At 46.1% G+C, this 12,042-nt stretch overlaps 1 protein-coding gene across 1 annotated transcript in view; it reads right to left on the bottom strand.

Moving 5' to 3' along the window:
* Positions 1-5,569, bottom strand: part of Nebl (nebulette) — a 365,083-nt gene extending 359,514 nt beyond the window's left edge. Inside the window, exons 1-2 of the mRNA XM_055593780.1 lie at positions 5,271-5,569; positions 3,881-3,975 (exon numbers count right to left, since the gene is read on the bottom strand). Of these exons, the coding sequence (XP_055449755.1) occupies positions 3,881-3,975; positions 5,271-5,339 (164 nt within the window). The 5' untranslated portion in view covers positions 5,340-5,569. The remainder of the gene's footprint in view (positions 1-3,880; positions 3,976-5,270) is intronic.
* Positions 5,570-12,042: the final 6,473 nt, after the last annotated feature.

The raw sequence follows: 12,042 nt of genomic DNA, 5'->3' as shown, positions 1-12,042 counted from the left end.
TGCTTGTAGAAGTGATCCAGAGGTGACTTACAGTATGTGGGAGGACATATGCAGGTGAGATGCAAACATGTTCTCTGAGGGCCTTGAGCATCTACCAAAACTGCTGTAGAGATGGGAGAAGAGTTGTCTCAGATACCAAGGAATGACCGTGTTCTTCTTTTAAGATTCTCACATTACTATATCTTGGTGATGGCTTCAGAATTAAACCAATGTGCTATTTTACTTTTAATATATATATATGACATATTTTTAAATTATAGAGCATCCCATTACTTGAACTTAGCAGAATTTAGTGCTCCTAGCTACATGGACATTTATACTGTATCAGATACTTTTCTTGCTAACAGTAACTTCCCCAGTCTGTTTAAGTACGTCTGTGAGATGAATTATTAAACACAGAATTTAGGTATCTTTTATTTTGACAGTCATTGCTTAAATCTTCTCCATAGGGTTTTCATAGAAGGATGGAGGGATTGTAAGAGTTGTAGGACCAGAACATCTGCTATGAGATAGTCTCTTCTTGAAAGAAAAAAGAGAAGGAAGAGGAGGAGGAGAAAAAGAGAAGAAAAATAAGAAGAAAAGACGACGAGGCAAGATGGAAGGGGTGGGAAGGAGGGGTAGATGAGTTGAAGGGAAGAATGGGGATGAATATGACCAAAATATGGTGTCTGAAATTCTCAAAGTATTAATAAAATATTATATTATTTAAATTTTAAAAATTCTCATATTAAAAAGTGACATTTGAGCATAAGCATCAACTATTTAACCAAACTAAATACAGATAAAATGTGACTTTCCATGGACAGACAGAAAATGTTTCATTCTCTTGGAGCTTAATTCATTAGAGAATCAATTTTCCACCACTGACCCAGAGAGATTATGGCCGCCCTTCTGTCAGAGACTACAGGGAACGGATGATTGACAAGCACCACCTGAACTAGAGCAGACGCAAGGGATCCCCAGAGGGTAATCCACAAGGACCAGATCGCACGGCAACACACACACTTAGAAAAATATGGGCTGCCAACAGTGGGAACACCAAGGTGAACAGTATGTTAGGATAGGATGCGAACTTGAGCTAAATTAAACAAATACAAAACATCAGCCCTCTCATGCACCCAAGAAAGATGGAGTCCTACATTCCTTCTATCTGTTCAATAAAGTGAACTGCCAGGTTCAATGCTAAGCAAAAGAGCCAGGTGGTACTCTAAAGTCTCTAGTTCAAATTACTAACAAAACACTAGATTCCTCAGAAACAGGAAATCTGTGAATATTTCATTTAGTGATATCTGAAATTATTAAAAGCTAATATTCAAGCCCAGGAAACCATATAGCATGGTATTTCCTATTGATGGAGTTCTCTTGTTTTAGGACCCAAATCCCAGTGTTCTGGGCACTAATTCACTGTTAAATCGGAGTTCAAACCAGCCTTCTCCAACCTGTTCAAATCTTGCAGCAAACTCTGGAACTCTTTCATTAAATTGAGCAGAAAGTGCTGAACAATTGCATTGGCCAAGAAGAATCAATGACTTACGAGAGAGAGAGAGAGAGAGAGAGAGAGAGAGAGAGAGTCTGTGGTGTGGTGAGTACATGCATGGTGTGTTTTCATGTACATGTGAGTACATGTGTGTGGGCATGCATGTGAAGGCTGAAGGTCAACCACAAGTATCATCCCTGAAGAATTGTCTACTTTGCTGGGTTTTGAGATAGGGTCTCTCATTAACCTGGAGCCCAACATGTATGCTACACTGGCTGACCAGCACATCCCGGGATCCACCTGTCTCTTCCTCCCCAGTGCTGAAATCACAAGGGCAGACCACCATGTCTTGATTTTTTTACATGGCTTCTAGGAAAAAAAACCCAGTCCTCAAGATTGTGTACAAGCACTTCTCCAAGTGATCAGCCTACCGCCCAGCTTCCTTTGTTTAGTACTATTATTAATGTTGTTATTATTATCATTTCCCATTCAATTTCTCCATCTGTTGCCATTATTATCCTCCTTTCCCTCTAAGCACCGAAGGCCCTCAAATGAACCCAGAAGGCGTTGTTACGGGTTGTGTTAAACCCTAGGCAGCAGAGCCGTAACGGATCCTTTCAGATCCTGAATGGCCCATAAAGCTGGGGCCATGAGACCACAAGCCAAACAGTTGCAGGAAGGATGGTTGACTTTCCTCTGCCTAAAGAACAATTGTCTTGTTTATGGGTTGGCAGCCCCTTCTCTTCCTGATGCACCTGCCTTTGATCTGGGACCAATTGTTTATCTATTTTAAGGAAGCAGAAGACCACAGTTGAAATCTCATTATTGCTTTAGATTTTCTCAGTCTGATGTATGAACTGAGAGTGTTGGAAACAGATTTGAGGAATGTCTGTGCACTATAACTTATCCAAGAAAGTCCTGAATTCTCCTCAGTCCTCAAAATTCTAATTTGGAAAGTGTCTCTCTACCTATGAACACTAGACTAGACCTGAAAGAAACTCTGGGGGGGGGGGACCCTGTAATTCTCCAGCATTCTGTATGTGTGTCTCTTCATGTTTGTGAGTGAAACGTGCACACATGGAGACTGGAGGAGGATGCCAGTTATCACTCCGAAGCCTCTTCCCTTGACACAGATCTCTTGTGGAACCTACCGAGGCTGGTGGCCAGCAAGGCTCAGTGATACCATGTTTCCGCTTCCTACAATGCTGAGTTTACAGGAACCAATGCTTAGGCCGAAAGTGTCCTTCCCACCCCGCCAAGCCATCCCACCAGCCCCCAGATATTTGTAAAGTTCTGCACCAGAGGTCTGAGCACACTGTTTACCAAAATCTGCTGACTATGATATACTCTCTGTACAAAATGAAGACAAACAGACCCTCCTCAATCTCCCAGAGGCCTGCGGGGCCGCTTCAAACACCCTGGGGAGGAGGAAGTTCCGCTAATACTCCAGCTAGAAGGTTAGTGTGTTTCCAGAGATCTCTGAGTCACCTCTAGGGCTGGTCATGACCTCAGGGAACTGGGAGGCAACAGCCCACAGTGAAACCACTGTGTAACAGGAGAGATGCTCAGGGGACTGAAGAAACACAGACCCCAAGGCATAATAAAAGAGCCCATGGAAGTTCTGCCCAGGAGGGGAGCACTTGTGCCCTGAAGCTTAGCTCCTCCATGCTTTGGTTTCATTACCTGTTATGGAGGGGGTAATAGTGACCCCATTCCTCACAGGATTTTGATGAAGATTAAGTAAGTTGGTATGCATAATGTACTGTAAGCATGGCCTTACAGTAAACGCGTGCCAATGCCAGCTAATATTGCCTAGAGCAAGCCCTCAGGGAAGCCTGTCAAGAGGTGTCACTCCTTTATTCCCCACCTACAGCTGGGCAGCTGGAAATACCCTTCACAAGGTCTAGGACAGCAGACCGATACTAACGGGGTAGGAATCACATCACAATTCTTTCATTCCCTGTTCAAACCCCAGAACTCCTGGAGTGACGGTCTCGATAAAGACCAAGCAGTTGAGACTTATTTCCCTAGCAACTGGGTGCAGATAGAAAATTGCAAGCTAGCAACATCCCATGATTAAAATGGAAATTGACATATGATTAAAATGGAAATCTACCTGACATGCATGTCAGAGCCCACACATTCTCAGTGGGTAAGTTCTGCAGTTTCTAATAAATATCCCTACATCTAAAATGTACCTCAAAAGCTAACCTGGTAGAAAAGTCACTCAAATTACCCTACATGTTAGCAGGACCTAAATACGTGACCTCCCTGTAGTAAGAGAGCACGGAGTCTGTGGCATGCACAGGTAATTGGCCACCTGCACACGGGTGGCACAAGGGGTCAGATCTTCAGCAGAGCTTGTCTGCTAACTTCCGGGCTACACCCGCCAGCAACACTTACGCATTGCAATAGGGCTTCTTCTCATAGCCTTTGTAGTTGTTCATGTTGAGAGCCATCTTACAGATCTCGCAGTGGAAACACCCTTTATGCCAATACTGAGAAGGAAAGACAAACAGAAGCAAACACTTAACATTTCACTGCAGTACCAGTCCTGGACAGAACAGGCAGAGAAGGCAGTCCCTTTGGTAACACTACCGGGAAATGACTGTAGGCAGGAGCGTGCGTTTATCTGTTTTCAGTTCAGTAAGGAAATCATACAGCTATTAAAGTTGAGCTCTAAATTAATCCCACCACTATAAACTCAACAATGAAAGCAATGCCAAGGGTCTATCCGTATTATACCCGAAAAGGAACCCTGAGCTCAGCTAAGGGAGAAATGGGGCCGGTGCTGTGGCTTTAAAATGAAAAGGGTTCTCTTTCCAGACGTCTAAATGTTGTGTTTGTGGGATCTGCACACACGTGTCCCCCGGAAGTCAGACAACCCACGGTAGCAGAGGTGGCCTAGGTAAGTACCCGTGTCCCCGTCCCCGCCCAGCTAAAGTGCAGACCGCTGTGTCTGCCAGCTTACTCCACGGTGGCATTTGTAACACCAGATTTCACTGGGGCCGCCTACGGGTGGTTTCAATTCTCCGTCACCCAGGATCGCACTGGGTCTGTCTCCTGGGCTGTTCAACTCCATCCACACCCCGGAAGGGCAGAGCTGCAACGGCCCGGCTAAAGCCACTTCCTCGGGAATTTACCCTGGTGGAGCAGGCGCCCGAGGGTCAGCTCGCTAAACCGGGCCGGGTCTCTCCTGGAGGGGCTATTCTTAGCAATGCCGCAGCGGCCACCGCACCGCATAGGGATTGCTGTTTGCCTTTTGCTGAAGCCACTGTCACCAGAACTGCTGGGGACGGGGTGAAGGTGTCAAGGACCGGGCAGTGGGGAGGGAGGGACAGACTGGATGGGGAGGAGGGCGCCCGGCTTGTCAATCGCACCCCCTCCCCGCCCCGGGTTCCCAGTCTGGCTCCTGGGTGACTCAGCCTGGCTGCTGGGTGCCCAGCCTGGCTCCTGTGTTCTCAGCTTGGCTCCTGGGTGCCTCAGCCTGGCTACTAGGTTCAAATACTGGCTCCTGGGTGCCAGGGCTGCCCTGCGTCCTTCAAGGAGGCTGTCTGGAAGTCGCGCACCCTACACACAGGACAAATACCTTCCCTAGTTTCAACACCCTTGGCATCTAATCGTGAGGTCTCAGACACAACGGCTGGGGTCTTCCTTCGCGCATCCTTTCCCTGTGACAAGACCAATGAGACATACCACCCCAATCATATTTCCAACCCCGCTGCCAAAACTTCTTAGAGCAGGTGCAGCCGGGCGCCCGGCGGTCCGGGCTGGCCAGGCGCCCCCCGCTCACCTTATCCAGGCAGTTGACTTTCTCCGTGGGATACACCACTTTTCCGCAGCGGGCGCACTGGGGATTCATTGTCGCGGTTCCCGCGGGCGGCGGCTGTTGCTGCGGAGGTGGCTGGGAGCTCCGGGGAGCCGCTGTGACATCCCCCGGCGAGCCCTGCGCCGCCTCGGGGCAGGCAGAAGGGCTTCGGGCGAGGACGAAGTGGACTGGAGGGGCGCAGGGGGGCGCGGCGGGGCCTGGGCCGGCCGCACTCGGCGACGCTGGCACTCGGGTCCGGCTCGGGCTGTGTGCCGCTGCCTCTGCGTCGCTCGCGCTCCAGGTACCGGTGACTCACAGCACTCGCGCCCGCCCCTCGCGCTAGCTCACTCGCTCCCCCGCCGCCGCCGCCGCGCAGGCCAAACCCACCCGCGCGCACCGACCCAAGGGGCAGAGAACCAGCCTGTCTGGCACCAGGGGACAGAGGGTGGGGCGGAGGGGGGAGGCTAAGGACCTGGAGATCTCGGCACACAGCCGCCCGGGGAGGCCTGGGGAGCCGGCACCCACGGCCCCAGCAGCCCCGGGCGCCCAGGTGGGCGGCGGCGACAGAGCCAGCCGGGCGGAGGAGGTCAGAGCTGGGGATGACTGGAGCCCGGGGGAAGCTCAACCCGCGAGCTTGCAGTCCCCTTCCCCTCTCCTCTTCCCGAGCCGGATGCCCTCCTCTCACTCCAGGGTGATGTCCCTGACACCCAGAGGTCGGCCAAGGATGTGCCTGAGCTCCTCCTACGTCTCCGGGGACCAGCTCTTCCTGGTAGCGCCCCGCACACTGGCTAAGACTCCCTGTCTACGAAGAGACTTTGCCAGCCTTGAGCTGAAGACTTGGCCGGAGCTGGGAGGGTTTGCGGGAACCGAGAGAATCTCAAGTGGTCCTTGGCCACCTGACTCGGCAGAGAGCAGAGTAGCGCGCCTGCCTGATGTCTTTACGACCCTGGACGCAGAAGCTTTCTTGGTGCCCCCTAGTCGCCGCACTTTTTATACCCGTCATTGGAGAGCGCCTGGTCATTATAGGCCAAAATCAAATCTCTTCTGATCAATACAGTCGGTGTTCATTTTAAGCGAGTGTATATAGTATATTGTTTTTCGATTTAGTGCTACAAAGATATGCGGAAAGTTCTCCTGTGCTAGGAGAAGCAATTACAAATCCATCAATCCAAACCGGAAGAGCCGGAAAACCAAGAGAAGGGGAAGACGCACCCAGATAAAACAGCAGTGACTTTCCGTCTTAATAGTAGTCTCGGGGATATTGGATTCGTTTGTGAGAGGCAAACAAATGGAGCCATGTTAACTGTATTTTGTGCCTGACCCTACCACTTACTGGTTTTCTGGCCTTCTGCCAATGCTTAGCCTCTCTTTGACTCAATCTTTTCATCTTCAGAATGGGGCTGACAAGGGAGTTACAAAACAGCCCTGACCCCTCCGGAGTAAGGATTAAGTGAGTCAGCAGTCGGTAAGCGCTTCAACCTCCCTGGCCCCTGTAAGCACCACGCAAATCGGCTAGGATTATCATAAATTGGTTGTAACAAACACATTCCTTTCCTGGCAAGAGGATTAAGATTCAGTCATGCCACTTAGCAACTTCTGTGACAAACATTTCTGTCAGTTCAAGAAAAATCATAGCTGCACCTTTTCCGGAGACAACTATTGATTGCCAAGCCTCTCAGGCAGAGGCTGCACCATGAAGGCATTCACAATAGTGCCGGACTGTTTGACTTCCCAAAGAGGAAGCTTTGAGTCACCAAATCCTGTGGCTCTGAACGCTCACTACTGTATCCACAAGCCCACCTTCAAAGCAAACAAAAGGATGATTTGCTATCAGCGAGTACCACTTATCCTCGAAAACACTTCAAAGATCAATAAAGATGGCCGCGGGCAGAAGGGTATGAGTGTAATCTCCCGAAGGACAGCAATTTGTTGTTGTTATTATTATTATTATTATTATTATTATTATTATTATTATTATTATTATTTAGCATTTAGGTTTTTGGAACTGCTCATCATATACATAGTCAAAATACCTTATTCTTCTTAAATGTTCAGCAAAGAGTTCAAGGATATAATGATGGTGACATTTCCAGCTGGTTAGTTTCCCTATTTTTTGTATAATTTCTTACAAAACCAGTGATTGACACACCGTAAGTGCTAATTAGATGTTGGCTGAAAGTATGTGCGGGACAAGTGCGCACCTTGACACTGAAATTACCTGTGTTCTTCGAAGGAGAAGCAATGACTCCCGGGAGCTGTTTCCCTCCTGATTCTGTTTCTCTTTGTTTTCTGCATCAAGCCAGCTTCTAAGTTTCTTGACGCCATATTAAAAGAATTCAAATACCATCTGTCTCTAAAAGGACTTCTTTATTTCCCAAACCCAAATCCTGGAACTGTGGCTGAAACCTGTCCTCTACCCCATCCCTCTTCCTTCAAGCAGATAAAATGATTTCATCGCTCTGCCAGAGAGACCTCTGCCTCCTGTCGCTTTTACTTGACCAGTCGAGAGCTGCTGCCTTGTGGTGACTGTCCCAGTACATCTTCATTCAGTCCTTTCTGCTGACATGGCCACAGGGCTGAAAATAACGGACCATTATTAGTCACCTTCATTAAAAAAGCTTCTGTACTTAGAAGTTAGATTATTTCTTCAGGAAAAAAATCTCAGATCTGTTCTGTTTATTTCTCTCTGTGGGGTCTGTTGATACAGAATCATCAGTTGAATCAGTTATAGACAACGAGCGAGTACTTACACTACAGAAATTGAACTCGAACTTCAGAACTGTAAAGAGTAATTAGTTTTACCAAAGCTGTGACAAGCAGTTACTTGGACATAAACGTGGTGGATTATCCTACTCCCAAGAACACAAGGACACTTAATGTGAGGAGTCCAAGGTGATTATCCAAATTTTCTGTTTTACATATTGTTCTGCTTTTACTGGCCTGTCAGCGTCATCCCCCAACAAGGCATGACATAGCAACAAACTTCAAGTAATAAAAAAAATCTCTTGACGAATGACAACATAAGTTCCAGGCTTCCACATGTCTAGGCATATAAATGCCGAGGCTTGTTGGTAAGGGGAGTCTACCCAAAACCTTCATGCTCTGGAAAGAGAAGAAGGAAAGGAAGGATGAACGTCGACACCTTGTTCCAGCCCTCTGGGACAGAGACCCCTAAAATAAGGAACAAAAAAAGGCCCTTTGTGGCAGGTAAAATAATATCGCCCCACCTCTCCCCCAAATAGTGTTTCCCTTCTGACCCTCTGTGAGTTTATTAGTTTACACGATGCTGCACCTTAGACATACACTCCCCACCATCACCACCACTTGGCCTTTTTTTTTCTTTTTTTTTTTTTTTTTGCCACAATAAGGTACATAAATCCTAAAAGACAAGACTAGTTTGGAAGTCAAATGGCTAGGATTTTTTATGCACAACCCTAAAACAAAGCAGGTAAACACAAGAGGTGCCCATTCTCTTGCTCCTAATAGAAAGTTCCTCATGCAATTCAATGAGCAAAGTCTCATCTTTTCAGCAAGTACAACTCAGTGTCCCCCTGCACACTAACCCAGGCATCAGATCCTGCCAGTTTTGTCCTCAAATACTTGTTGGGTCTGTCTCCACGCCTCTGACTTAGTGTAGCAAATTGTGTCTCATTTTTATTTTTCTTTAATGACTCCTAAAAGTTTTGTCATGACAAAAGCTATGGAGCGCCATGAGAATTTACTCTCCCAGACCAGAGTTAGACATGTTGTCAACAGGGCTAGGGGTATAGCTCAGCGGTGAAGCTGTTCCAAACCCCATAAGAAGCAGGTCCACTGGTGCACACTGGAATACCACAAGGGAGGTGGAGACCAGAGGACCGCTGCAACGACAGGGGGGTTCAAGACCCCCTGAGGTCACATGAGACCCTGTCGCAAAAAAGAAATATTAGGGCTGGAGAATTTGCACTTGCTGTTCCAGAGGACCCAGGTTTGATTCCTACCTATGAGGTAGCTCACAAATATCTGTCACTACAGTTCCAAGAAATCTGATGTCCTCTCCAGATCCCATGGGCGTCAGACACTCACATGGCACACAGACATAAACACATATAAAACATCCATACACATAAAAAACATTTAAAAAAAAGAAAAAGAAATGACATAGATTTTAAAAACCTGTATTTATGCAGCCAGTCCTGAACAGACCTGATAAGTTAGGGTCAGATGAAAGGGGAGGAGGACTGCCCCTATCAGTGGACTTGGAGAGGGGCATGGGAGGGGATGAGGGAGGGAGGGTGGAATTGGGAGGGAGGGAGGGAGGGAGGGGGCTACAGCTGGGATACAAAGTGAATAAACTGTAATTAATATAAAAATAAAAATTTAATTAAAAAATAAACACAATAAAAAAATAGTAAAACAAACAAAACCTGTACTTCTCCAGGTCTGGGAAATGGCCCCACCCTTGAAAATGACTTATCATTTTTTAAATAAAGTATGCTCATATAAAGCACTAAACATTGTGTCTAATGCTCAGTAAAAAATTTGTAAAAGTATTCTTTATTTGACTGTCTAGTGGCCATCTCGAAGGCTTACTGCCTCTATCCGGCCTACTCCTGGAAGCTTCTAGTCTCCTCACAGTCTTATATATCTAGGCCTAGAATGTTTCCAACCTCCAAGACTTACTGCTGAATAAGCTCACCCTTTTTAGCTCTTTCTGAACCCTGGATGGCTGGTTCAACTCAGCTGTCTGGCTCAAAAACGCTTTTCCAAGCTGACTGAGTCAATCTGGCTTCTCTCAGCTTCTGAGTCAATTGCTCTGTTTGGCCTCACACTAACTTTGACAATATGTTAGACAATATCATTCTCTGGCTCATTCTGTCTTCACCTGTGTCTAGCTTATTCTCTCTTTAACCTGTATCTGTGAAGCTCTCGCAGTAAAATTTCTGAATTCCACAAACTGAACTACCACAAACTCAACTCCACTGCACTGATTCTCAACTCCCTGATTCAACCAAACTGCCTAACCAGAACTAACTAGAACTCAGAGATCTGCATGCCTCTGTCTCCTGAGTACTGAACCTAAGATTTTCTTTACCCGAAATTTTATCTATACCAGGCTGGCCTTGAACTCAGCGATCTGCATGCCTCTGTCTCCTGGGATTAAAGGCGTGTCTGTATTCCTGCTAGGTCTCACAGACCTAGAAGATCTTTGGAAGTGATCCCTTTCCAGAGCAGCCATGTTCTGAATTAAGATTCCTCTAAAAAGTTAATCAATGTATGCTATAATCACTGAATTACTAGGCCAAATTTTTAAATTAGGCTCTATGTTACATTTTAAGATAAATCAGATGGTCCATGACCAAGATGTTAATTATTATTATCCTTTTCGTGTATTCTAAATCTGCTTTCTCAGTCATCTCTCTACTTCATAAATATCAAACTATCAAAATAACATTGACATGAAGAATAGTCTTCTTGACTGGCACAGTGGTGCTCATCTTAGACATTAGCATTCTAGAGACAGAAACAGGTGGATCTTCATTAAAACCAGCCTAGTCTGCAGAGTGAATTCTAGACCAGCCAGAGTTACATAATGAGAGTCTGAAAAAAAAACAAAAACAAAATAAGAACAACAAAACATTTTTTTTTTCGCAGAGAGAGTGTCAATGTGTCAAGTATCAGCCACAAATTGGACATCTGTATCACATTCTCCTTCTCCCAAGACAAAGTGATCATCAGAGAAAAGAGAGAAGGTTATAAGAGCCAAATATCAGAAAGGACAAGAGTGAAACGTCTTTTGGACATGACAGGACAATCACACTCAGGAACTCACAGCAGCTGTGACTGTCTTCAGGAGAGCAACCTAGTCAGCATTCCAGCATGGAGGGAGGGAGGGGCTCATGAGTCCCCACCCTAACTGAACAACTGTTCATGATGGTGGCTGCAAAGGGAGAAAGAGTCAGTTTTCTTTAAGGTGTGGCCTGTGTAGACTGAGCACACTCCAGTGGATAGCCCCACACCCGTGATTTCATGGCTAGCACAAATTGGATTTGGTGAATTATTAAAAAAATAAAAAGACATGAAGTTGGGAGGTGGTGGAGGATGGATCTGGGGGGAGTAGTTAAGGGAAGAGAGGTAAGTAGAATCAAAACACATTGTATTATGTATAAAATTCTCAAAGAATAAAAACAGTATGTTAAATGTAAGTAAAAGATGATACAAGAAAGAATGCATATGAGAAAAAAATCAAAAATCGGTATGATTGTCTTAGTCACTTTTCTACTGTTGTGATAAGACATCGGCACCAAGGCAACTTCTAGAAGAAAGATTATTTGGGGCTTACAGTTTCATAACTCGTATCCCTGACCATCATGATGGAGATCTTGGCAGCAGGCATGGCACTAGCGTAGGAGTTTAGAGCTTATATCTTGATCCACAGTCATGAGACAGAGAGAGAACTAACTGGGAATGCCATGGGTTTTGAAGCCTCAAAGCTGGCCCCTAACCTTTCCAACAAGGCTGCTTCTCCCAGTCCTTCTCAAACAGCTCTTCCAACTGGGCCTAAGCATTCAGATAAATGAGCCTGTGGGGGCCATTCTCATTCCAACCACAGTGATTGAGACTCTAATTTACCTTTATGCCTTTATCTCCCCTCCATAAAATTCATAAATGTTAGTTCTCAATGTTCTGGGTTTAGGGCTGAGGACTGTGGGGGAAATGAAGTCTAAAAGAGACTATGGGGTACTGCTCTCATGGTGACATCAGCCCTTCATGAGAA

Source organism: Psammomys obesus, unplaced genomic scaffold (assembly GCF_907164565.1).
Source record: "Psammomys obesus unplaced genomic scaffold, mPsaObe1.curated_primary_1811, whole genome shotgun sequence".
Taxonomy (NCBI): domain Eukaryota; kingdom Metazoa; phylum Chordata; class Mammalia; order Rodentia; family Muridae; genus Psammomys; species Psammomys obesus.
Note: the sequence above shows the minus strand (reverse complement) of the source record. Positions and strands in the feature narration are given on the sequence as shown.